This window comes from Catharus ustulatus, chromosome 1 (assembly GCF_009819885.2).
Source record: "Catharus ustulatus isolate bCatUst1 chromosome 1, bCatUst1.pri.v2, whole genome shotgun sequence".
Lineage (NCBI taxonomy): Eukaryota > Metazoa > Chordata > Aves > Passeriformes > Turdidae > Catharus > Catharus ustulatus.
Genome location: NC_046221.1, coordinates 17471177 through 17498932, shown reverse-complemented (window position 1 = coordinate 17498932; position 27756 = coordinate 17471177). Strand labels below are relative to the sequence as shown.

Below are 27756 nucleotides of genomic sequence, written 5' to 3'. Positions count from 1 at the left end.
TCTTTCTGTTGTTGGGTACTTGCTGTTAGTGTGCTAATGTAATGAGTTTTATCTGATGTACTTCACTGAAATGGTGGTGTTGGGCACAGGAAACATGCTCTTGATTAGCTGTAGTGAGATGACCCAATCTACGAAACGTGGAAGCTATGGTAGAGATAATTCCAAGAAAAAAAAGTGGTTTTTTTCTGATGATTTCTTCTAACTGATAAAATGTCAAATGTATAGGAATCTTCCATATTTCTACAGTCACTCTTCTATCCAGGTCACACAATTGAAGTTGTGATTGCAGAAATCTACAAGCTCAACAGTAAAGAAGGGCTGAAATAGAGCCCTCTCTAATGGTGTTCAGTGCAGCCTTGAGATAAAGAGAATCAGACCTTGTCAAATTTGTCAACACATTTCAATATCACAATTTTACTAAACTGGAAGTCCACTTGGAAGTGTTTCAGAGGTCAGGCATCCAGGTTGAGTTGGGACAGTCTTGTAGCTCAGTGGGCAATAAGCACAACAACCTAGGTCTGTGAGTGACAAGAGCAGGGGCAGACTGTGTTAGTGTTGGATGTATTTCTGTTGTAATTTTAGGCTGGATTCCCATGGAAAAGATGTATTCACCAACCATACTGTGTGACTGTCAGGTCATCTCACAGAAAATATTGAGCTGTTTGTCAATATGACAGTGAAGTCACAAATACTTTCTGGTCTTGTGTATTTTATGAAGAGAACTGAGTGGAGGAAAGGAGAAGCTCTCCATGAGGTGAAAGACATGGGGTGACTTCAGGAGATGTTGTCAGGGTCCCAGCCATGTGAGATGGTTGAAGTGGAGCTCACAGCCAAAGATGAGGTGCATCTGTTAAGAAACCAGACTTCCTTCATTGTACTGACTGTAGAGATTTTTTTTTAGATGATAACAACGGCATCCAGAGTAGAAGGAGAGATGTTAAATCCTATTGCCAAGCACCCTTTATATAGTCTAAGAGGAGGGAATTTATAATCTGTCAATACTATAAGGCGCTGTGCAGCCTGGACAGGCATTTTTTAGAAAACTAATTTCTAACAAAATTCAAGGGACAAAGCTTTGTGCCATCCCATGAGCTTGCTGAATTCTTGCCTGCTAATCACAAAAGGTATCTCTGCAGGTTACTTTGATGGAGCTCTGTTCCTCTGTGGCCTTTTGACGATTTGCTATTCCTATAGCACACAAATGGGTAGTAAAGCGTTCCACAAAGCAGCATTTCACTTGTCAGCTGCACCCCTGCTGTGGATGCTTCCCTCTAGAGAGCCATGGAGTTAAATGCTGTGTAGTCAGCTGGATGTATTTTTCTTCTCTCCCATGCAATGACTTCACCTCATTATTTCCCAGGTGAAACTGGATCTCTCTGCATCAGCAACCTGCTTCTGATTTCAAAGAATGAGTTAGAATTTATGACTGTTGACTGTGTGAGGCAGGGACATTGCAGCACTAGCCTATTTGAAATCTATTTCACTAACTTTCTGTTGCAATCACTGCTTTGGAATTAATTGTTGGGCTTTCTTGGTCAGTTTTGTTTTCAAGTACCACAGAAAAAGGTTGAAAAACATAGAAAAGGAAAGGAGGGCAACACTACAGAAGAAAATTTAAACTCTTCCCTGTGACTCCTAGAAAATGGCTCAGTAGTCTTAGATGTAATGTTCAAATAGCTCTTGCAGATCTCCATTTATCAGTTTAAAAAGTGTATTGCTAAAAATTGAAGTATGCAAAACATAAAAATACATTAGGAAAAGAAGAGGGACTCATACTGATTTGTTTGTTTCTCTGCTCTAGCAGCTTGGATAACACAGGCTGAATGCTTTGAATTGTAAGATACGTTTGAAAATTCTAAAGCAGTTATTTAAAAAGATGTAAATCCTTTCATTTCTATGGAGATGGCAGTAACAAATAATTACAAGTGTAAGCTAGGATCCAATGAATCTGCAATTAAAAGCCTGTGCTCTCCCAGCATGTCTGCATTTCCAGAGTGCCTGAATCCAGGCTGCCCAGTGTGAGATTCCCTGGCATTCATCTCCTAGTAGGCTAATCTTACACTGACAGCTTTTATGAAGAAATCTTTTTTTTCATTCTCCCTCAGCATTCAACATAACCTATTTAATGCAGAGGCAACAGCTAAAATAAAAAATACCACACTCAGCTGGTTCTGTTACTCTAAAAGCCAGAGCAGAAACTGAAGAAGTTGGATCACATGGAGCAATTTCAGGTGTATTTACAGCAGCAGCAAGCAAAGAGTGAGTGGACTGAAAAAACATTCTCAGATTCTGTCTCCAGTGTTGTTTCATACTTCTGCATGTTGGTGCTATTTGCAGCAGTGTTTCTTACAGAGTCCAGGTGGGAGATGCACTTCACACGGGGCCCTTGGGAGTGCTTAGTGTAGTGGTGCTCTACCAGCCTGCATGTCTTGTTTCTATTTCCCTTGGAGCTTACCAGCTCTCCATTAGCAGCTGCTCTGATGACACTAACATGCTTTAAGTGTGGTACTCTGGAGACAAAGTGCCTGGGGAAGTGGACAGAAGTTTGGGGTTGCAGGGTGCTGGTTCATCCTGCCTGAGGATGCCCAACTTCTCCAGCCAACAGAAAGATGCCTTCTGAGTTGCTGTTCTTTTTACATTGTGTAGTTTCTTTGCAAAATAGCTCACATAAACCTCTGCTTGATGACTTCCTTACTCTTAAGCAATTCATGTGACCTGTGTTATTGGGAAGAACAGTTTGAGTTTGTCCTTCATTCACTAATCAAAAATGGTAATCATATCAGACCGATCTAACAATAGAATTGAAAAGAAGGGAAAAGTCAGAAGCAGAAAAAGATTCTGAGGGAAATTAAGAAATGGAAAAAAAAAAAGATCAGTGCAGTAATTTCTGCAGATGCAGCTCAGGACTGTGAAGATGCCTCTTTCTGAAAGGCAGGTGCTCTAGAAGGCAGACAGGAGAGGATGCAGCACTCAGTGCACTTAGTGAATTCCCAGGCAAAAGCCTGGAAAGGGCATATACCATAGCTCAGAAATTCTGACACTGACTGCTTCTGCTATCCTACTGCCTTGTCCCTGCTGCTTCTCCAGTGTGTGAGCTCCTTGGGCAGGGATCATGTGTCTCTGCCATCCAGTGCTCTCGTGAGTGCTATAAAATATTTCAGTGCTCTGGTGAAATGTGAAAACTGAGAGGGCACCTTGAGGAGGGAAGTGTGTGATAAAAAATGTAACAGGGTTTTTTGGTGTGAGGAAATGGGACACTTCAACTACACCCTACTAAGTGTCACTTAATAAATTACTTAGAGTGCTGCCATGAGGCATGGAAGCATCAAGGAGGTGTGAATGGATTTGCTGCCTGGCAGCTAAAGGGTGCATTTGAGAGAGACGAGGTGCTTTTTCTAAGGCACATTCACACTTGAACTAAAACGCCCAGAGATTATTATTTTACATTGTTCTATTCCATCTGAGACAAACTACTTCCAGAATAATTCTGAGTGCTGGAGCAGTCTCTGGGGATGGGAGATGCAAGTTTGAGTCCTTTAATACAAGAGAAGGACCTGCAGCTGTGATGCCTGCAGTTCAATGGTAGGTGTAGGTTTTCCTGTCTTTTCAGTGCCCAGTTCTGCAGCCATTATTGAATCAGTGTTTTAATCATACAAAATTTAAGTTCTCCTCCTCAGCAGTATTTTTTCACTGGAGTGGATTCAGACAGTTAAATAATTTAAATATGACCCAGACAATTCTTATTTTGCAAGTAATAGTTGAAAAATATTTGCTCAGCACTGACCTAAGGTAGTGCAAGAGCTTTCCTTCAGCCCATATGTCATAGCTGTAAGTTAGCAGAATAGGAATGGCCCCCATTTTTCAGTGGAGGCCCTGGTTCTGCCCTCCTCAGCTGGTAAAATTCAAGTATATGTGATACATCCCTAACATGACATAGGTTTGTTAGGGAAAAGTGATGTCACAGCTGCATTGCCATCAGCACTTGCAGGCAGATCTGGTGCACATCCATGGGATAGGGCATGAAGCAGCTGAACACAACAGGAGGTGTGGGAAGGGTCTTCAGTTTGATCTGCTGACTGCAAGAAATGTGTGTGGATAGCTGGAGAGATGGTTCTTTCCTCCTGAAGATGGATGGCTGTGTCCCTGTGTGGTCAGCAGAGACCCTGAACAGGGAGCTGGGTGAGAGGGAGGTACCCAAATCCTCCATCAGGCAGGAGGGGAGGGGGAGCTCAGGGGAGGACAGGAACATCTGTGCTGTTGGAACTCTTTGGAACTGAACACTTTCCTCTTGGTCTCATTGAAATAAATAATACTCACACCTCCCAGGCATGCTTTTTAGGCAGGATTCTGTCTGGTTAAACTGGGGAGGGCCATGGACCACAGTCTTTGCCACTGGCTGGGACTGATGCTTTCAGACCACTCACTACCTCCTTGTGATCCACATTAAATAGGGCAGAAAGTAACATAGTGCTGTGCTAGGTATTTTTTGGCAGAAAAAATGTGATTTGCTGATGGCCTTTCCCCAGTTAAATGCTGTTCAACTACATTCTTGTAATTAATATTTAATCAGACACTAATAGTACTTTATGCAGAATTCAGATATGCTGGTGAGACCTTGCTGCATCTCTCTAGATTTCTGATGCTTAGAGAAGAGTTGTGTCTATATTTTAAAATAGTACATTGACAGATAGCTCTGCTTGCATCTCTGCAGTCAGTGTAGAGGAAATGTATTATAACCTAGGTAGACATGTCTGCAATTTTCTTGCTCTATGAAATTTAACAACACTGACAGAAAAATAAGAGCTTGGGGGGAGGGCTACAGTTCCTTCAGAAGACTGAACAGTACATTTAGAAAAATATAATCATTACTGGAGTGGAACCAGCATTTACTATTTAGGTTGCTTTGTTTACTGTTGGTTACTGTTCTGAAAATTTTACCTACAAAATTGAAAGTTAATAAAAATTACAGTAAGTTTTCCTTTCTTCTCCATTCTGACCATCAGATCTCTTAACTGTGCTCTCAGGAGACGTGGCTTGATCTCTTGCTATCCTGAGAGTAAAACTTTGGACTGCACTGGTAAACAGAAAACCTCAAAGTCAAGCTATGATTGAAATAGTCAGTGAAATCAAACTGAAAGCTACATGTGTAGAATTAAGAATAATAATGGGGAAAATCAATCTTCCTGGGGAAGCGAGTGTTGGCATAGTACATACTGCCTTTCAGGTTTGAATGAGACTGCTTATAATGTTTTTCTTCAGTTGTCATTCAACGCAAAGTTAATTACACTGTGGGGTTTCCCCAATGACATGTTTGTTGAGCTCTATGTAAGTGACAAGATGATTATGTCTAAGTGATTGGTAAATGTTTTGGCTTTGAGGGCTTAAATATTTGTGTAAATGATTCCTCCAAAATCTGAGAAACACTTGACATCTTCACAGGATAACAGCTTTGTTACACACCTTATTTTAGGGCTTTATTTTATTTGCTTTGCTCATTTTGGTAGTTTCTTACACCAGCAAAGCAACCATGAGAATCCAAGGGGTTTTTCCAGCATAAGAAACAATTCAGGATAGAGAAGGTGGCAGACTCTCCCATGCAAAGAATTTCTTTATAAGTAGCCATAAGACATATGCAGCCATGACACCTACTTGTCTTAGAGTATGAGTATTTTCTCCTCCTCAAATGAAGAGAAAATCTATCTGAAGGTAGTGTCTCCAAGTGCAAAGTGCCTCTTACCTCCGTGAAAGGGTGTAATAGAATCTGCAAAGTTATTTTAAAGGATGAAATTTTGAATCCTGTCTGAAATCTGAAATGTAATCCTAATAGGAAGAATATTCTAATGATTTTCATTTCTAAGGAGCTGCTGACACATCCAGTTAAGGAGATGTGTAAGGAATATAAATTCCAGAGTGATTGCCTAAAAATGTTTCGTGACTTTCCACCAGTTTTTTTATAAATTAAGAAGCATGTCTTGGACTGAATTGAAAAGTGGAACAGAGGACTATGTGAAGTGGGAAGGAGAGAGGTCTAACTGTCACAGTTTCAGGTTGTACAGGTAGGGAAATCTCCCAAAGCAGCAAACGGGCTGCAGACAGGAGGGGGAGAGGGCAAACCCAACCTATGCTTTGGTGCAGATGGCATTTCCAGCCCTGCAGGCAGCTCTCATGAAAAATGAGTTTGGGCATGAAAAGCACAGTGTATTTACACAGTAAAGGGAGAGGATGCTGTCCATAGAGAGATCTGGGTGATAACTGTAATGGGAAATTCTCACAGCTCAGGTGAGTGTTACTGCTGTGTAAAAACCAGCTAATTTACTGATAGGGAAAAGGTGTCTCTGGGCTGTCAGTTCTGCCAGTTAAACTGCTTTTTTCAGATAAAGGATTTTGCAGCTTAATAGCTATTTTGGTTGTCTAATAAAGTGGGAGTCAGGCATAGCACAAAAAGCAACAACCCTAACTGATGTGCATGAAGTTCCACCTGAATATGAGAAGAAATTCTTTGCTGTGTGATGACCATGCATTGAAAGAGGCTGCCCAGAGAGGGTGTGGAGTCTCCCTCACTGGACGTACTCAAGAACCATCTGGCTACAGCCCCAATTAATGCGCTTTAGGGGAACCTGCTTAAGCAGGGAAGTTGGACCAAAGACTTCCAGTGGCCCCTTCCAACCTTAACCATTCTGTGATTGTATTCTGTGCCAGCTTTTACTGTAAACTCATGTGATTGTGTAAGTCAATTTTCCAAAGGATCTTTGGTTTTCATGGAAAGCACTCATTGAATCGTATAAGTCTCTTCCTCCCTCAAAGATCCCACAATCCACTTTATGGAGTTCAAGAGCAGACCAGGGATTTTTCACCCACCTGCTAACACTGAAATCCAGCTGTTTCAATGATAAAACTTGGCAATCGATTGGCACCTCAAGGCAAGTTTGCGATTTACAGTAAGGAGAAGGGCTTGCTCAAACTGTGGATTGAAAAGGAAGATTTTGGCGTTTAACAGTTTTAGGAAAGCATTCATTGATAAAGCTGGAATTTGGTGGGAACCTGGGAACTCAGGTGGCTTAATGAGTATTATTTGCTAATTGGTAGTAGTAGAAGTGCTGCCCTACTTTCTCATCCTTCTGAAATCTGCTGGAAGCTGGTGTTAAAGGAGTCACTTAATGCTGGGATGATCTTCATTCTTTAGGTTTTATAACTTCTTAATAATCTCAACAAATGAATTTATATTAAAGAAATTGAGTATAAATTAAAAGCAGAAGGAGACAAAGTGGGTTTGATTCAAGCATCATTAGCCAGTAATTTCAGTGAGGTGATTGGAAGCACTGGACTCACTGGAATTTTGGTTTATTTAAAGTAAGGGCAAATAAGAATAGAGTTGGATCCTTTTCATTTTGTTTTTCAAGTGTCTGTTACAATAAACTTAATGTGACAAAGAAGTGTATATGTCTTTTGTTCTGTGCAACTCTGTGCATATTATTGTGGTTCTGAAAATAGCCACTAATAATTTCCTGAAGAATTGTCCTTTCCTATGAACTGCTGTGTATTTTCAGCTGCTTTTGATATGCTACTAAAAGCTGGTTTGCCTTGCAAATATGTTTTCTCAGTTCTAGTTTGGGGTTCAGCAGCACTGGATAAATGACTTTGCCTGGAAGATTTAGAGACTACAAGAAGTATGAGGGAGAAAGATACTGGATGGGGTTCTTTTATTATATTAACTTTATATGGTTGATAATCATGTGGATTTATATAATTCATATTTATAATTGTAAATTGACAGTAGTGTTTATTTTTATTGCTAAGAGATTAGTAAAAGATAAGGGTTTTTTTCACTCTCTGTGTATTTATTTTTGAGTTTTATGATAGGAGTTAGTTAAATGTGGCTGAGGAACCTGTGGCATATTTCTAGGGATAAATATTAGTAAGTTTTAAGTAAAAAAATTAAAAATATTTTTAAGAATAGTAATGGTTTGTATGAATGATTGGGCAAAATTTTGTGAAGTGCTAAAGAGGGCAGGTTTAGTTATTTTCTATTTCAAATCACCTGTCTTGTAGCTGTGGAAACTGTAAGAGAAAAAGCCTGATGGGTACAGCGTATCCAGGCCCATCCTTCTCCTGTCTCACATGTGACAGCTGGGGACAAAGGCAGGGGCACTGGCACTCACCTGGCTGCTGCTGCTGGGATGTGTTCTGTAGTTGGGGGTGTTTAATGGCCCACTCACATCTTTCCATTTGGTCCCTTACACAAGGAATTTCATGTTCACAAAACCAAGCACTCTGCCACAAGCCTGTAAAAATGGTGGATTTTAATTTGAAAAGTAGCCAAATGCTGAGTGCATCCCACTATGTTTCCCAAATTTGCTTTAGTTTGAATATAATTAATTTTAGTGTCTATAACTTGCTCTGTCAGTGCCAGCATCACTTCCAAGATTAAGTGTTTGGTAGTGTGTTGTTTTTTTTTTTTTTTTTTCTTTTTTCTTTTTTTACAAGTCAGAGTAATTATAAGCAACAGTCTCAAAAGATAGGAAAACCTAAATATAATTTAACTTGTCAGGTGACTTTCTGTATGCCACAGGAATACTTTAAAAATATTTACATTAGAGTGGGCAAGATACTACTTTTTAGAGAAAAAAACTTTTGGTGGTGGTGGTGGTTTTGTTTGTTTGTTTGTTTGTTTTTTCTCTTATTTCCATTTGGGTATGATGCTGACTAAACAACCTGATATATATACCACTCTACCAAAATATTTCTCATGGTACAAGGCTGTATGAAATCTTGAGATGTCTTGAGAATTTGAAAATGGGATCAAAAAAGAAAGTTCTCCACCCAGAGAAGTCCATAGATAAGGAAAAGATATATCATCTACCAGATAAGTGAGAAAGAAACCTGTAAATAAGTAAAGGAAACATTTTCCTGGTGAGAGATAAGTAAGGATTGTTGGTAGGTAAGTCACATTGGCAGTCTGTGGAGACATTTAACCTGGAGTGACCATTCTGAACTTCTGAACATTTCAAACCTTACCAAGAACCTCCAAACTTGACCTGGAAGCTTGCAGGCTCTGCAGGGCTCTCAGGCTGCCAATAGAGAATACTTTGCTTTTTCCTCTTATGTTTCTGAATTTTTTGAGCTTTCAAAACATTGCCTCTGGGTTTTAGGGTTTTCATTACATATTCTGTAGCTGACTCACTGAAAGGTTGTTGTGAGAGAGAGTAGGATTTCACCGTAAGCTTCTGCCAAAGTCCATTCATGCAGTTTTGTAATTCTATAATACAGTGAATGCAATCCTATAATAACTAAGATTGAACTTTTGGATATCGTATTATGGTATTGTATTCACTATATTATAGAGTTACAACTTTGGTATATAGAATTCAGAAACTTCCTGGAATCTATGAAGCAATAACAGTATTTTTTGAGAGTTTGCTCAGACTCAAGAAAATTCCATAGAAACTCTTGCCTACAAACTTCGCTGGTTTATAATTTGTTTACCATGCAGAAGCAGGTTAATACAATGTACCTGGTGGTTTGTGTTTGTTCTTTGTTTGTTTGTTTTAATAAAGTGAATGGTTGAGATGGAATTTTTGAAGTCTCAGGATAGAAAACTGGAAGACTCAGTTTGTATCCTTATTTGCACTTTTAGAAGATTGGGAAAAATATTGGTCAATGTATTTAAACTGGAAAGGCTCTTCACACTAAATGGGCTGGTTCCTGGATTTATGTCTTGCTTTATAAGTGTTTGAAATACGAGTCTGTTGGAGTGAGGCAAATGGAGAGTCTGTGCTATTCCTGGGGATGAGGTGGGAGGGTTTTCTGGGGAAGTGGGTCACAAGTCCCGTGCCCTTAGCAATGTGTTGTGCTTTGCAGAATGAGAGATGAAAGGACAGAGAGGGGAGAGCACTAGCAGAAAACATAATAGTAAGGGAATTTTACAAGCCTCTGTGCTATAATATTGTTGTTCTGGAATTTTTAACCCAGGCAACTGTGAGCAGTATTTATTTATAAAGATGAAACAAAATCTGATGCCTTTAAAGTGGACATTAATGAAGTTACCAACCAAAAATTTTCTCTCTTAACCTGTAAGTTGTTTTCTCTTTCACTGTGACCTTTATAAAATCTACATGTTACCAACTAAAATCTATGGATGTGGGAAAGGACTTGGTTCCACCTTGATTTGTCTGGGCTGTAGCTTTGCTGGTCTCCAGGATTTTGCTAGTGGATAGAAGTGATAACTGTTGCCACATCTTCAAGTTATTTGAAAATGAGAGTTAAAAAGTAATGATAGAGGGTGAGAGTGGATGCCTGTGTGCACACGCCTGTGTCACATTAAGGCTAGCTGTCTTTGGTGCTATTTCTGTAGTGACTTCCAATAAAAATGGGTTTGCTCTGTCAGATGGAAAGTAAACTTGACATTTTGTTTAGTCTGAAGCAAACTCTTCCAAGCATCCTGTCGTCTACTGAGGTTTATATTTCTACAATGTACTGCTACCAGATGCTGTTTCACCTTTTCTGAGATCTCTGAAAACAAAAGGGACATTTCTATAATTAATAATGGAAAAGAATTTCACTTTTAATTTTGATGATGTCAGAAAAGATCCAGTACATCCTGCTTTCTGAATCAGCTCCTGCCAGCTGCTGAATAATAGAGAGAAAACTCCAGCTTGCTTTCTCTTCAGATGATGTACTATGTTACTTGTTATTCATTAAGCCCTGTTTTCATGCAAGTTCATTAAATAGAATTGGTAAGTGATAGGTACTGTACTGCCTGAAGGCCACTTTGATTCCTGAGTTTTAATGTTACTCCTTTGCCAGTTCTTGCCAGTTCATGGGGAAGAAATATTTACAGTAAACTTGCTGGATGTTCTGACCTTCTTAATGATTCCTAGGAAATTAACTTCCAAATTTGCAGTTACGTGTGTTTCAAATAGTGTTAGCAGTAGTTACCCTGCCAGGAGAAGGGATGGAAAGTTCCAGAGTCTCTGGTTCCAGAGATTGTTTGATGATCTGCTTTAGCTTTGTGCTGCAAGCTGGAACATCATCCTGTATCTCTCTGGTGTGGCCATCTGCTGTTTGAGTTAGCAGGAAACTGATTTTGGAACTGGGCAATCTGTCCCAAGGTTTGGGACCTTGGCTCAAAAATAGGGCATTGCTGAACCAAGAGATAGCACAGTACTAAATAAATTGGGGGGCGGGGAAAAGTATGTTTTTTCATCCTTCCAGCCTACATTTGAACTTAACCATAGTTTTGAAATATATAGTATTATACATCTCAGAAGATTGATTAAATGTGGCTGCACTTGTGTGGTAAAGATCACTTAAAGATCACTAAAGATACTATAGATTCATACAAGAAGAAGGCTGTCCTGGTTGGAGTTCTCACAGTGCAGGAATCTGTAGTTCATATGAAGAAAGTTGTTCTGCTTAAAGATCTCACAACAGAGGAGGGTTGCTACCAAGACTGTAAGCCACCTTGGCACACTTATGGGTCTGGACTGTTCCATGGATTCCCTGGCATAACACTGTGCCAAAGCCCCTGCAGGGCTCTGGGACCAGTTAAGCTGTGGGTGATGCGCTCCAGCAGACATCCACTTAGAATTCCTGTGGATGTGAGAGGACTGTGACACAGGGACTCCCTGTTTGGAGACAGGACAAGAGAATATTTCCATTCCAATGGATATCTAGAGACAACCCTTATTCTTAGTCTGAATGCTCTTTACAGGGCTATATCAAAGCTCATGTGACACTGTGACCTTCAGAGGACAGCTTTATAGTGTGTGGCTTTCCTAATGTTAAATGGAGGAAGGTTGTAGCCTTGTGTGAAGGAGGAGCTCAGCCTGGGGAGGAAATGGCAATCGAGCAGAACAGGGAAAAGTGTCTTCTAATCACCTGGGCACAGAAATAGCCGTGCAGGAATAAGTGCAAACCTGAAGGAAATATAATGATGGGCAAAGAGAAGCATAATTAAATATCAAAAGCAACCATTTAGATTGCAACTTCTAAGGAATTTGCATTCATGACCAAACCCTCCAGCTCCAGAAGGCAATGGAGGAGTGAGATATGAGTCATCAAGGCTACACTGGTTTTGGAAAAAAGTAACAATCTAGATTTAAAACAAGTGAAGCAGAAGAATAGAGGAAATAGTTTCAAGGTGTCTGTAATATGATGGCTTCATATATGGGACTTGATCCCCAGCCCTCTGGCTAGCCTTAGACCTAGAAGTGAGGACTTGCCTTTGGAGCAGTTACTACTTAGGACATTGTTCATCAAATCTGATAAAGGTTGCAGGGAAAAAGCAAGTGTTCAGACCAAAAAGCAGGATTTCATTTTCCTGGCTGATCTCTGAGGTGTCCTGATGAGAAGCAGTAAGCAACCGACAAGTATTAATTTATCAAGTGTATTGCTGTTTCATATTAGGTTGTTATTACATTTTATTTCTGATTTGTTGCCCAAAAGTTTAACTGTCTTGCCCAAAGCATTTTAAAATCTCTTGTGCTTGCCTAGTGCTGAAGAAGAGGTGGAATGAGCTATTAAATAGCTGGCAAATAATGGGTGCTCTATTTTCATGGTGCTAGTGGGACATACAGCACCTCTGTGGGACTTGTGCCTGGTAATGAGTGAGTGTGCAGCTCCAGGCTGTGGAGATCAGTGTGAAGCTGTTGCTGTCAAGCAGTGGGATTTGGAGAGGATTTTTTTCTGACAGCAACAATATGGTGCTTCTTCTCACTGTGGGATTGAAAGCAATCAAGGAGAATCTGTGATTGAACAGAGCCCAGATCATGGTTAAACCCAGAAATTGTGCTCTGAACTTTAATTCTGAGCGGCATTCCAACCCTGAGGATGGGAGACTTGTGCCTGAACATGGAAATGTGCTTGACAAGTAGAAAAACCCATATTCTGATAGTATCTTGTAAGTAAGATTAACTTTCTCGATGAGTTGACACATTGTCAAACTGTAGAGGTTACAGTCCAGAATAAAGCAAAATTAATGAAAGGCTATTGATCAAGTTGTGGACAGAACAAGCATGCTGCTGCAGGATTTGGCTGTCTTCTCAAATTAAAGAAAAATGCTTTTAAAATGCGTGTTGCTGATGGACAGAACATAGCAGAGAGTTTAGTTTAACCAACGACCAGCAAATAGACAGAAAGACTCATGCAATTAACTATATCAGACAGTTTTGTAGTAAAAGTTGCTGCGTCTTCATTCAAGTACTAGTGAGCTTATTTTCCTTCAATTTCTGTCTGCTATAAAAGGGAAAGAATGCTGTAAAATTGACCAAATATATTAAAATTTGAGCCTTCATATAGCTGTTTTCTCAACCAGCTTTTACACAAAATCCTCAAGTAGAATTTCAGAAAGAATGAATTTTGTAACTAGGAACATAGCTTATTCAATTTTGCCCAGCTGGACTCAACTTAAGACTCCTGGCAGTCTCAAGTAGCCAAAAACTCTGGAAAAATAGGCCAAGTCCTAAAGATGAACCGAATACCATGGAACAGGAACATCAGATTATTATAGCCTGGTTTCCTAATGTATTTTCTTATCTCAGAACACATGTGAGTCAGGTTTGAAGGGACCACAGTGAGTTATCTGGTCCAAACTCCCTGCTCCAGCCAGGTTTTTCTAAAGCACATTGCACAGGATTGTGTCCAGATGATTCTTGAGGACTTGCCCTTGTTGAATTTCAGTCAGTGCTTCTCAGTCCATCTCTCCAACCTGTCAAGGTTCCTCTGAAGGGCTGCACATCTCTCTGGGGTATCAGCCACTTCTCCCAGCTTTGTGTTGGCAGTGAACTTGCTGAAGAGGCTTCTGCCCCTTCATCCAAGCCATTGGTGAACTAACTAAACAATATTGGGCCTGGTATTGAACACTTGGGGGACCCACTAGTGACAGACCCCCAGCTACAAACCCTGTGTCACTGATTATCACCCTCTGAGACCTGCCATTCAGCCAGTTCTCAATCCACCTCTCTGTCCACTCACCCAGCCCACATTTGCTGAGTTTGTCTATGAAGATGCTATGCTGTTCACTGATGTCTAAGACAGCACCAGTGCCAGCTAAAGCTTTCCTTGTGACTGTGGCATGCTCAAAGATCATTCTCTGGTGTCTAATAAAAGACATGTCCTCATGATGTAGTCTTCCCCTCAGCAGGGACACTCAGAGTGTATCTTTTTTCTAGCAGGATGTTATGTTCATGAAGCTTATGGGAACTCAGGTAGTTTCTGACCCCTGCTGCACTGAAGCAGGCAGGAAGTCCAGAAAGTGATGGTGAGCTGGGAAAACAGGCACAAATGGTTGCAGATCTTTTCAATGTGGTTATGTATGAATTGCTAGTGTGTGCAATCAGCCTAAAAATCATGTTTTAGGAATAAAGAAGTAATTACGTGAATGGTTGCTAGGAAATGCAGTAGAAATGACAAATACATCTGCTGGCTAGAAAATGTTGGTTTAGCAATGTTGTCCACATTAACTTATTAAGATATCATGCACCGTTTTCCACCATTTTATTCCCCTCTTTGAATTATGTTTCTAAATTACCTACTGATTATAGCAGCTATTTGTTAGCTTTTGGATGAACCATAGGAAATTTTTTCTTTTTCCTGCTAGCAGGGCGAGCAGGCTGTCCACGCTGGAAACACTTCAACAGTCAGAATCCTTCCAAAGAATGGTGCAGTCTCCTGGATGTTTGGCTGTCCCCTTCTGTGAGATGAGCTGTGCAATTCCCATGCACCCCAACCCCCTGTTAAGTTACTCTTTCCTATTCTGAAAAAGTTTTATGTGCTTAAGCACCACAATTGTCTTGATGAGTTACTGGATTGGGTTGGCTGTTCTAGCATTTCCTATTGGCCTTTAGAAGAAAATGTGAAAGTCTGTTTTTAGTACTGTAAATAAATATTTTTAATAAAGTTTATAAATCTGCAGAATGGATTTCAGAATGGAAAGAGTTTGCATTGTCATAGGGCCACAAATTGCATTTATTGGCAGAGATGGGCCAACTGAAAATTTGGTTAAAAATTGACATTGATAAGTAAAATAAAGTTAGGGGTTTCTGCATTTCTTAAAACACTGCATCTTTTGTAGTGTCAGGAATAGATAAAGCTTTCCTCCCCACCCCCCTCCCTGAATGATTTCGGAAATTACTCACATTCTTGCAGATTTTCTTAATCCCCTGTCTCACTGTGTGGCTCATCTTCCAGGCAAACTTTGCAACAGTTGCTGCCAAACTACAGATGAATGCAGAAGTAGCTGCAGAACCAGACATCCAGAGGTAAAGGACCTCTGTGTGTTTTGGCATATTGCTTGACAGCTTCTGAAAGGTCTTCTGCAGATAATGTTTGATATTTCCAGTATTGCCCATGTGTAGAGCCTGCAATTACCCTAGTGATAGAAAGAAAGGGTTAGAGAGACAGTGCGAAGAGAATTCTCTCTTAGTTAAGACACTGAGGAAGTGAACTAAACTTTTCTCTAAATGAAGTTTAACCTGTGCTAATGGTGAAAAATGTCTTAACTCATCTTCAAAGCCAAGGATATCTGGCACTGAGAAAGTGCCTTCGAATTAATTACACTGCATTATTTAATGGCTATAAAATTCTCAGTCCCTTTGGTGTCTGTTAACAGGTTCCCCTGTAATTGCAGTGCAGTTCTCTAAGAGAGGAGACATTGTAATTTTATTGTTTAAGTATGTTAATCAGATGCAAAGTTTGATGTGTTCTAAAATAATATTCAGGTTATCAGTGTCAATTCCAGGCTATCAAATAGAGAGATTTTGATTTTTAAAATAGCCTGCTTGTAGACTGCACAGGTATTTTCAGCACTAATAAAAAATCCTTATTTAAAAATATCATTGCTGAGAACCTGTGAGTGTCCATGCTACCCATCCTCTGAAAATTGCTGCAATTATTGTACTTTGATCTGTCTGTAAATGATCCTGACTATGGGAGGCTTAGTTTGTAAGCTGACCATGGGTTCTCCATGTGCATGGCAGCTGTTGATGGATTTTCTGCTCCTTAGCCCCACCAAGCCCTCCATGTAACCTGCTTTCAAACACTGCTCAATTAATCTTATTCCCCTTTCACCATCTTCCAAGAAGGTATGTTGATTTGTACATATTTCTGATCTCCCCTCTTCATTTTTTTGCAAAATGCTCCACTTCCACCATTATTTATTTTTTACTAGCGCTTGCAGATTTGTAGTGCTTGTCCATCAATGGGCTGATAAGATCATCATTGAAGTGCAGAAGAGGAGAACCAGAAGGGAGTCAGTCCTATGTGTCCTGAAACATACAGCCTCATCACCAAACTGAGACACACTTCAAAAGAGGTTAATTAGATGTTAAAGACTCTACAGTCCCTTACATTTAGTGAATGACATTAACTTTTCTGCTCATGTTTTCTCAGTAGTCATGTGTCACTTACCATTATTTGTGTGAATGAACTGGGGCTCCTTCCCACCACTATTTATTCTCATCCTATGCTTAACAAAATCAGAATAATGAAAATATGAAATTAAAAAGCACTGAAGAATTTTTAGCAAAGTATCAAACTATAAAGACAAATATTGTCCTGACAACTACCTTTGCTCTAAGCTGAATCAGATCAGCTGTTGCTGTGCTCTGACTCAGACTTACACAACTCAATGTTATTCTGAATCTCTTGTTGCTGGAAAACACATTTTAAACTTGAATATAAAAAGTAATTAACTCCACCAATGCATTCAGAAAGAAGGGGAAGAGCTACAGGGGCCTAAGTAACCCTGCAGTAAAAGTATAGAGTGGCCAACCCTGTCCTGTCTCTTTGAATGTTGTGTTCTAAATGTTGTGTTTGAAAACAAAAGTTAATGAGTAGTGTGATTGGCAAGCTGGCTGCCTCCCAAGCTCTCTGGAGGCAAACAGGGCTTTCTCGGTGATGCACAAGGTTCTTGGATGCATGGATGTGCTCACTGCTCGCTTGTGAGGCTGCAAACACACTGTAACACAACACTGGTCTTGAAGGGCACATGAAAAAAAGACAGTGGTTAAAGCCTTTTCAATGACAGAGCTGTCACTGAGTTTTGGCTTCTATATTTTTCTCAAAAATATTTTTTATTATTATTTTTTGTTGTTGTGGGGGTTGTTTGTTTTGGTGTTTTGTTTGGCTTTTTTTTTTTTATGGGTGAGTGTGCTTGACTTGGGTGGTAAACAGTATCAGAAAAATCCTCCTGGGGTTTTGCAGAACACCAGCCTGCTCCAGCTGCTATTGTGTACCAGGTACAAAATTACTCTATACATTACATTTTATAGAAATCCTTTATGTGCTGCCCCTAACCAAAGCAAAGAAACATGGGCTTACTTGTATTATCTTTGTTATGCTTTGTCTGTCATGACATTGCTCTTACTACGTCATTTGAACAAGGAGTTGACTTCAGAGAAGGGAGGCGTTCTCATTGCTTTATGCATGTGGAAATACAGAAAGCTGCTCTTTGAAAAACTTGAACTATCCAACTCAAGGCTGGCTCTATTTTCAATCTTTTTTTTTTTTTGGTTGTTGTTTCATTTTCTTGCTCTTTTTTTTCCCTTAAATTGTAAAATTATTGGTTTGCCCTCTCTGCTCCAGAATGCCACAGTATGGATTTGTTTAATCTTTTATCCGAGTTTCTAAATTACATGTGGGACATGATGCCACATGTTTTCTCTTAAACTACTTGTTTGTTTTTGCCCTGTTCTCCCCTTCTGAATGTCTTACCTGCTTTGTGTGTCTGCTGAATACTTTGTCACTTGGTTTCTGGCTAATCTCATCTGATGAAGGGCTTTGTCTCTCTTGTGCCAGAAGATTTGGCTGAGACTTTCAAAGCAATTGCACAGATTATTTGAAGAGTTTCTTTTCTTTCCAACAGAGATAATCTTTATCACATTATCTTTTACCAACTTTGTCCTTTTCAACAAGCAGCATAAAATTTAACCAATACAGACTCTTAAAAACTGGTTTAGATGCTGTGTTTAAATGTGTGAGAATCTTGTGTTGATTCAAGAGCTATTATTTTTTTCTCAATAATCTCAAGATAAATATTCATGGAATATTTAAGGGGTTTTTTTTGGCCTGAATATATGATTTAAAGCTTACTATAAAAAGCTTTGGAGTCATTACTTTATACTAATACTGTAAAGCTAAAAATAAAATACCAGAGAACAGACAGGTGGAATAAATGCACTCTGTGAGTTCCACAGACACTTACTACTCTCTCTTAGCAAACATGATGATAAAAGTGTTACCAAGCCATATATAAGTGCTGGAAGTTAAAGTGATAGAAATTCCATTTAGGAGTGTGGTGTCCTGAAGGGCATATTGGTGCAGGATTGCTCAATAGCCACCTGCATCTTTCACTGTTGGCCTCAACACTGGCTGCTGACACATAGCAGGTGTGATGCAGGCCTAAATGGGCTTCTGATCCAACCTAAGGTAGATGCTTTTATGAATTGATTAAGTATTATTTTTTAAAAGCTGATGACTACTGATGAGGCAAAAATACTCAGGAATATGGTGGGTTTATTCCCAGAGCTATGCTTGCCCATTTATAATGAAATTTGAAACCAGGTCAGTTTTATGCTTCCTTTTTTTTTTTTTTGCTTATGTGAAAGCAGATAGTTTTCACACATCTGCTTTTATTCAATGCCAAGTTCTGTATGAATCGAATCTTAAGTAACTTAGCAGCAGATTAATATTTTACTGACTGGGTCTACAGAGCCTGTTGTGTGTCACTGTCCTACTTTGGTGGACAGATGTCTGCTAAGAAAGGCAGGAGCTTCTCTTTGAAATGGAGAATGTAAACCCTCTCCCTCCAAATTATTATAATTTTGAAATCAAGGGGCTTTCAGGCAAAGATATGGGAATTAGGAATAACAGTTCTTTACTAAGGAAATGAAAATAGAAGTACAGTACTACAAAGAAACAAACTCCAAACCCTGACAAAGTCAAAGTACAACCTGACACCCCATCAGGCAGGGTGTTGGCAGCAGTTTGATTAAATGGTGGTTACAGTCCTCTTGCAGTGACAGATGTGATTCAGCTGAAGCAGTGCTCCTGTAGAAGGTGCAGTTTCCCTCCAGAAGTTCAGTGGTGATGTGGAGAAATCCGGTTTTCCTCTGGAGTCCAGTGGAGAAAGGGGCTCCCTTAGTGTCCCAAAACCTCTGTTTTTATCTTGGTAAGAAATGTTGGGCTCTTCCCCCTGGCTGAATATCTCCCGAGGAGATAACGATCACTGCCCCCCACCCTCAAGAGATGGTGATAGAATGGATACCTTTTATCACACTATGTATTGTAACCCAAGATAGTCACTCAGTTCCTGTGTTTCCATGCAATATTGAGCACAATGGAATTTCAGAGTTTGAAATTGCATTTGGGGGGATCCAGACTTCTTTCTGCCCTTCTCTCCATCTCACCTGTCAACATGATATTCTGATCCCTATTACACCTTTGCCTGGGATCATGTGAACTGCAAGAAACAATTTGACTGATGGTTTTTCAACTGTATTGCAGCTGCTAAATTCTGGAAAAAAGGATAATGTCCTAGACCAATGAAAGATAACAGCATTTGGATTATTTTGTTCATTTTCAAGTTCTAGACTTGTTAGTGACAATAAAACAAAAGTTACAGGTTTTTATTTGGTGTGAATATTGGATGTTTGTGGAAGATTCATCAGTAAAGTATTTGTTTTTAATGCAGAACAGATTCATGACCCTGCAGCATAGCTGATATGAACAATTCTGTGATTCTGTAAATTTGTTCAGTGGCAAAGGATTGTGAATACAGTACTTGGGGTGCTGTAGCATTCACGTAATACAGTAGGAGCTACTTCTTTTCTTCCTTCTCTTCAAAAAGAAAATGCTGTCTCTACAGCAGCATGTTCCTTCATCCTACAAAGCAAGAAGCCAGAAAGTAGAAAAGAATTTTTCTCTGAAAAAGTCTTTTTACTACTTTAACTAGCTTTCTGTGCTTGGTTAAAGAAGTTTGGCTGTCATTTGACTTGCACACATACAGATCCTACTTCAATTTATTCTGTTCTCCACCCTATCAACTGTCACATTTCTGCAGGGTGAAGATAAAGTGCGGGGGAAAAAGAAGGGCCTTCCCTTTCTTTTTTTTTTTTTGTCTTTCATGCTTATACAAAGGCTGAATGAATTTTCAGTGTTCTTGCATACCAATTTCCTACTTACTAGTTGTTTTCCAATAGCACCTGCAGGCCAGCACTGCCTGCACTGACATCACATTGGCAAAGGGTTTGAGAAGAGATGATGCTATCCGGGGAATTGAGACAGAAAAGCCAAGTGGCTTCCCTAGTATCAGGCAGAATTTTGGCACAAAGCTGAAATTTGAGATGATAAGAAAATCTGAGTTTTTTTCTCTTTTTCTTGAGTGTCTACAGTGCAGACTGTCCTCTCTTGGTGTACATTTGATTTTTTTATACTCAGGTATTTTTTACTGAACCCTGTCCTCTGCATCTTCCTTCCAGTCACAGGAGTTAGATATTGAAGTGTATCCTAAAGTCACAGACAGTCACAAACCAGTGAAAAATATGGAAGTGAGAGGGCAGAGGCTGTTTTAGTTAAATCATTCAATTGGTCACTGAGGAACTGCCGGCTTCTAGTTCATAGTCGTGGTACACCTATGCTATAGGCCCACCTATACTCATGGGAAAGGCATCTAGTCAAGTAGTCTACCTGCACCTGGTGAAGTTAAATAAACTGTACTGGGAATCATCATTTTACAGGGGTTTCTTCCTTTATGTTGCTGGACTGTTTCTTCCCTCTGTGCTAGGCAAAGTCCATTTGATCTACAGAAATGGTCTGACAATAAATGTCCTGTCATGGTAATAAATTTGCTGTGGCTGACCTGATGTCAAAACTAAGCAAGAGTGAAGCTGAGTTTAAACAAAACTTGATTCACATTATTGCTACTTCGAAAAATTACAAGATATTTTAAAAGTATGGTGCTCCTGTTGACATACGATTTTCTCTTTCAAGCAGGTCAGATTTATGTCTGCAACCATTTTCTTTAACAAGTAGTTGTCTTTTTCTTAGCTGGGCTAGCTCCACTTTGCTGTTGTTGTGGGGGCACTGGCACGTGCTGCCAGCAAAAGATTGGGGCTTGGCTGCAGGTGTTCATGTTCTTCCTCATGTAGTGTGAGCTCCAGCTGTCTGAAACCCACCTGCTGTGCTTGGGAACAGTGCTGGAAACCCTTCAGGAAAAAAACACAGCTGTCTAATGTCCTGCCTAGATCAAATGTGCAAGAGTCAAATATGTCACTTGGTCAGTTTATCAGTGGGACAGGCTTGATTATAGCTGTCTTTGCTGTTTGTTGGAGATGAACAACAAGACAAAAAAACTGGAGTGATATGCGACTATGGGAAAAGCTGCTGAGAAAATACTGTCAGTCTGGAAGGAGTGCCTAGTTGTTCTTAGAAGTCTGTGCTGAGTATCTTGTAATGTTTTTATGCTTGAATGTACATCTGAGTATACAGTTGTGTGATCATCTGCATGACATTTCTTTTTTTTCTTTTCTCACAGTGCATGCCAATTAAAGGCCTTGGATTTGTGCTTGGAGCCTACAAATGTATTTGCAAGGCTGGATTCTATCATCCCAACATCTTCTCAGTGAACAGCTTTCAGAGTAAGTGCCTCTGCTTGAGCTGGAAAAAAAAAGGAAAACAGGGCATTAATAATGCAGGGCTTCTTTTTATCCTCATCAGGGTTATACAGTAAAATCCCAGTGGTTTGCAACTCTCGGATTATATAATCACTTAAGGAGTTCTACCCTTTGGTTTGTCATTCACGGTACTCTTGAGGATCCTGTAAAACATACCCACTTGAAGAATATTTGATTTGTAAATAAATTAAAAAACATGAAAAGAAGCCCTGCTAAGGGGAAATAGAGATTTCTGACATTTCTGCTCGTGCACAAGTATTCTGGAAATTAATCTACTCATTTTCTGTTTAGCTAGAGGAAATGAGAATGCCCTAGCTTCTGGCTTTGTGCAGACTTTAATTGTTTTCATTTTACTTCATTTGCAAAGGAGAATTCAAAGGAGCATCCAAACTCTAATATGTGCTAATGAGATAATAGAGATGGTTCAAGCCTAGGAGTCTGTTTGGCTGGATGTATGGATAACATGCATCCTACACATGCCCAGGACACATATTGTATGTTCTTGGACTGAATTGCTCACAACAGGAGAAAAAAAAATTGGTTGATGCTCGTCAGGGAAACTAGACAAACTGCATGCCCAAAGCTGATGTCTGTTACTGTTATCATGTGACCAAATCTCTGTATGGATTTTGTATGGAAATTGTTGCAGTTGTACTGGTAGAGCTCTGGCTGCAGTCACAGGTGCAAAGCTGCTACTTGGAGTTGTAACAGGGCATCCTCTGCCTCCTGCTTTCAGGTTCATCTCATGCCCAGATTCTTTCACCATCCTTTAGCCAGAGGTTCATGTTATCAGCTCTTGCTGTGGGATCAGTTTGTGTGAGATATTCAGGGAATGGCAGTGAGTGACTTTAACCAAGCTTGGTCCAGCACTGCGTGTATTATCTCCTGCCTTGTGTGAAAACAACTGTCTCTGTTCCCCAAGAGAAATACCTCCAGTGCTAATCAACACTTAATGGACATATTTGTAGAATAAACAGCACAATTTGTACAACAGTTTATCTGCTGAGTGTTTCCCTATTGTATTGTTTCTATTCATATTGTAAAGTGTTGCAGAAGGCAGCACTGTGTGAATCTGGGCTGTGTGAATCTGTTGCTAGAGTAAGGAGGATGTTTGGTTCTTCCTGAAGTGCAGTGATTCTCGTGGAGTCAGCATTTACTTCCTTAAGAGAGCATATAAAGAAAACTTCATACCAAATGCCATAGAACACACACAAAAAATGTGACTAGAGATCATAACAATGTTGATCATTAGGGATGAGATTAACTTTATTTCATATCAGTTTTGCAAAATACATATGCTTGGTATATATTAGTCACCTAGGTTTCAACTGCTGTGAGCATCAAGAGTGTGGTTTTCCTGGAGGGTGATTGGTTTTTAGATGGTAAAAGCAATACCTCCATCTTTTCTTCATTTACTATAGAATGAAGAGCCTTAAAATGGCTATTCAGCTCCTAATAAAGCAAAATTTGTCTCAAGGAAGTTTGTAAATACTGATATTGAAGGATGTAAGGGACCAGTTTGATTTGAGCCTTTGTTGCTATGAAGTAACCTGAGTTTTGAAACAGTAATGAAGAACTTTTTGAATTCATCCAGATGCAGCTCCATCTGCCAAGTTGTGTAGATGTTTTCAAAAAGTGAACAGTGAGACTGGAAATGACTGAAGTAATGAGAAAAGTCTGTGGTTCAAAGGAAACTTGGCCCTGTCACACAGCTGCATTCTGTAAAAAGAAAAGGAAAAAATGACATGGCTAAAATAGCTGTAGTATGTATTTGGTGGTTCAAAATGATGTTAAGATAGGAATTCTAGACACGAATTCTGCAATCAGTTTTGACAGAAGCTGTCTGACCTGGAGATCTCTTTGTGGAGCTAGGTTGGTGAAATCTGATGATAAACGAGATGAAACTGAATAGGAATGTTAATCATTTGGAAAGTATGCCTAGAGGAGGAAAATAAAGAGGCAGCAAGGATTTGCAGGTCTCAAGATATTATAAAGGAGATATATAGAAAAAAATAACAAGCTTTGTACTTCACTCAGTTGAAAAATTGGATTGTGTTGTGTCTTGAAATGGGAGCATTTCTCAATGATGCTGGAATTCTGCACCACAGCAAAATATAGATAATTACATTTTCACATTGTGTCTGAAGTGTCCAGCTTTTGGGTGTGGGAAAGGTTCTGCTTTTGGCCAAGATTAATGTTTTGGTTTGAGAAGATAACTGCATAATATGGCTTTGCAGAGATTTTGAACACTCTACACTGTTTACTGGTAGGCTCTGTGGGAACCTGCAATATCACATAAACAATGTCCTGTGCAGGAAAGATTCTGCAAATCAGTTGCTTTTCTGTCTTAAAGCAGCAGCAGCATGGTGTTGCTGCTCCCAGAGAGGCTGCACATGTTGCAGGTTCCCAAAGTATGTGTGGGATGGACATAACTGGAATTCAGGCTGTTCTCTTACTGAATAAGAAGCCAGGTGGGAGGGCATTTCCCTCCCAAGTCTGCATTCGTTCTTCAGAACCGGTGGTGCAAAACCACATAAAACCTTTCTATTTTTTCTGCATGTGTTAATGAGGACCTTGGGTGCTAGAAGGGGACAGAGTTATTACCATACTTCCAGGGTGTCTTTTGAGGTTGGAAATAGATTTTAGAACAAAACACATTTCATGTACACAGGCTGTATTAACCTGTAAGTGCTTGAATACATGGTTATGCACTTTCTCCTAATGGCTCATTTTTAGGTAGCATTATTAGTATAGGTAGAATAGACTAACTGATGATTACTTATATAACATTCCTGCAACATCCTTCTCCAAAGAACTTCTGTTCTCTGCCTCATGGGGTAATCAGGTTTGCATTTAAAAATCTTTAGCAGAACACTGGTACTTTGTTCAGCCTTGAATTTTGCTCTTTAGCAGTGCATCATCCATATACTGCAGAAATTCTCAGCTCTTGCTGTTTGGATGTGGAAGCTGCCCTGCTTGCACCAAAAGTGGCTCTTTTGTCTGAATATGGGACTTTGTTGTCTCTAACACTGCCATGATCACATAAAAATTTCCAAGAGATATTTCCAGTTCTACAGGAATTCTCATTTTTTACACCTGCCCATTGGCTTTAGTTCTTCAACAGAACCCTCACAGATCTTTGCACATAGGAAGGTTGTCACTGACTTCAGTGTTTCCTTTCTGGGGTGAGCTTATGACCATGGCTGATGACCAGGTTTTGGTGCCAAGAGGTGCAGTTACATTCTCACCAGATTTCTGCAACATTGCTGATGCTGCTGGAGTGTTCCTAATTTACTCTATTATGGAACAGGAGCAGAATCAGTCTTTTGTTCTGCTCAGTGCCCAGCATGCACTGTGCTCTCTGTGTTCATGTGCAGAGTTCTGACTGGAGTGCAGGATGATTTGGTTTGGGACAAGGCAGTCCCTGCTCTGGCTCTCAACAGCCTGTGGTGCCATTCTTACTTTGCAGAAAGATCTCAGCTGGCAGTGTTGCAGCTGCTGAGGCATCCCTTGCGTGGCAAAGTGTCCTTAGGAGAACCAAAGCTGATGAAGAGTTACTCTCAGGAGAACATTTCAAAAACAGATGGGCCAATCAGACAGAAAAATAAGACTGGGATAGAATAGAGAAGAGCTAGGAAAAATATGGTAGAGGAAATAGCTGAAACATTTAAGCTTTTTGGTTTATTTTGTTATGCTTCATGTTAGTTTGTGTCCCTATTCCAACTTTCCACCTACTTTGCTTTGTTCTTTTCTCCTTCCTTTCTATTTTTTATTTACTACATTTTATTTCTGTTCTTCTTTTCTTTTTTCAGTTTTAACTCCTGCAGCACAGTGTTTGCTTCCATCTCAATTGTGACAGTGCTGAAACTGCTACTGCCTTATACAGAGCAGAAATGACTTCTTGTCCATCTACCTTACCAGTACCTAGAATCTTTTATCATCTTCTGGGGAGGAAAAACTGTTTTTATTCACTGTGGGAGACATGTAATCCCAAAGAACTGCTGAGATAGGACAAGGCACTATGAAACATCTAGCAGTTCTGTTAGAGACACTCCAGGCTTGGCTTGGGCTGTCTGTGTCTTGAATTGATTGACTTTGGTGAGGGGACAGGACCAGACAAAAAGGTCAGAAATGTTTGACTATGCATTGGGCAGCTGTGCCCTGAGACATATAGTCAGGGCAAAGGGTGTGGGTGGGCTCTGTCAGTAGTATATATAATGAACAGCTCTTCCTTAAGAATTTATTTTAGAGGGTCTGAAAAAAGTTCCTTCTTTTTGTCAAGGAGAAAAAAAAAAAAAAAAAAGGGAATTGTTAATTGTTCCTCATTGCATTGTGGAAAATTTAATGAAGATCCAAGAATCACACAGAATCATGGAATCGAGTAGGTTGGAAAAGACTTTTAAGATGACCAAATGCAACCTGTGAGCAACCCCCACCTTGTTAACCAGACCAGAGCACTGGGTGCCACATCCAGTTGTTCCTCAGACACCTCCACATCCATCTGATAGTCAAAAGATATTCACTGAAGAATCAGTCCTGTCTGGCAGTACGGACAGTGCAGAAGATGTGCATCAGTGATCTTCCTTTGTACACAACAGACAGTATCACAGAAGTAAGAGATTGGAAAAGACCTCTGAGATCACTGAGTCCACCCCCTGACCAAAGACTGCCATAGACTAGACCGTGGCACTGAGTGCTGTGTCCAGTCTTTCCTTAAACTCCTCAAAGGACATGGTGGTGGCTTCACCAGCTCCCTGTGCAGCCCATCCCAATCTCTAAACACGACACCTGACACATCTAAACAAAAGCTTGCTGTTGTGTTATGAAGTCATATAAGTGGGATATTTACTTCAACATGAAACTGTTTAACTGTTGTTCCTGTAGTATGTGATGAACATCCACATGAAGACACTACCATGTATGATTCAGATAAGAATGGGCTTGGATAAAATGGAATATAGTATATTTGCACTGACATTCAAATTTGAACATTTCAGAAATAAAGTAAGTGCATCAAGTTTAGATCATGCTGGATTACCAAGCCATATTCATATAATATTTGTGACAAGTAGTCTCATAACTGTGGGGCTTGAATTATAATTTTTCTGTGTGTAAGTTTTCATACTGCAAGTAATTTATTTAGTTGACACAATAAAAATATATTAACAAATGGCTTATGGGGCTCAGAAACATGAGGTTTTAGAGAGATGGGCTAATTGAAGGGCAAGTATAAAAATAATAAAGGAACAACTATGTGGTAGAAAAGCAGGTTGACACGAGCTTAAATGTTGAGGAAATGAAGTGGAAAACTTGGACAGGAGGAAATGCACTCTTGATTTGGATATGGAGATGGGAGGTGGGAGACTGTGATTTCTGTCTCTGGCAGAGGACAGTGTGGGTTTGTTGCTCTAGCTGTAATTAAGAAAGCAGGGATCTGATGTCAGACTTTGAGAAGGTGTTTTCTGTTAAAGTGCTTGGAATGATAATGGGCTGAGGTCCATGGGTGTGTGTTCTGAAGAGAAGTTCCAGTCCTAGAATATCTTCAACACTGGTGTTCCTTAGGGGTTCTCCATCTGCTTGGAATGCCCAAGCATGGTTATTTTCCAAGATTTCCATTTCTGTCTCACACAGTCTGGGTCAAAAAAGCACAAGATCTCTTCTTGCTGACTCCTTGTATCTAAAAATCTGAGTTCCAACATGAGTCAGCATTACTCTGCTGTATTCAGGTTTCCAACATCTTAGTTTAGAATCCAGCTCCAAGGAGAAATTCACGATCTGCATGAGAAATACCATCCTGTTCTCTACTCACTCTGGGATGTGGGAGCAAAGCATCCTACACTGAGGACAAGGAGCATGGCCTCTGTCCCTTTCCCAGGTTTTGCCTGGCAGCAGATGTGTGCTCATGCGCACTTGGACATAGATTTGAGAAAGCAAGAATTACCCTTGTAGATAACCTTCTGCTTCAATTGTTTCAAGCTAAAAGTCTGAAGAGACTTGCATAAGCCTACATGTATGCGCAGAATAGGTAAAACAGGTTGTCTCTTGAAGGACTCAGCAATGCCTGATTTTCACTGTCAGAGATTTTCAA

General features: G+C 39.9%; 1 protein-coding gene across 2 annotated transcripts in view; it reads left to right on the top strand.

The window, feature by feature from the left end:
• GPR158 (G protein-coupled receptor 158) overlaps nucleotides 1–27756 on the top strand; it is a 189184-nt gene that overhangs the window by 58234 nt on the left and 103194 nt on the right. For both annotated transcript variants that reach the window (XM_042779214.1, XM_033054595.2), the window contains exon 3: nucleotides 21530–21632. In XM_042779214.1, the coding sequence (XP_042635148.1) occupies nucleotides 21530–21632 (103 nt within the window). The remainder of the gene's footprint in view (nucleotides 1–21529; nucleotides 21633–27756) is intronic.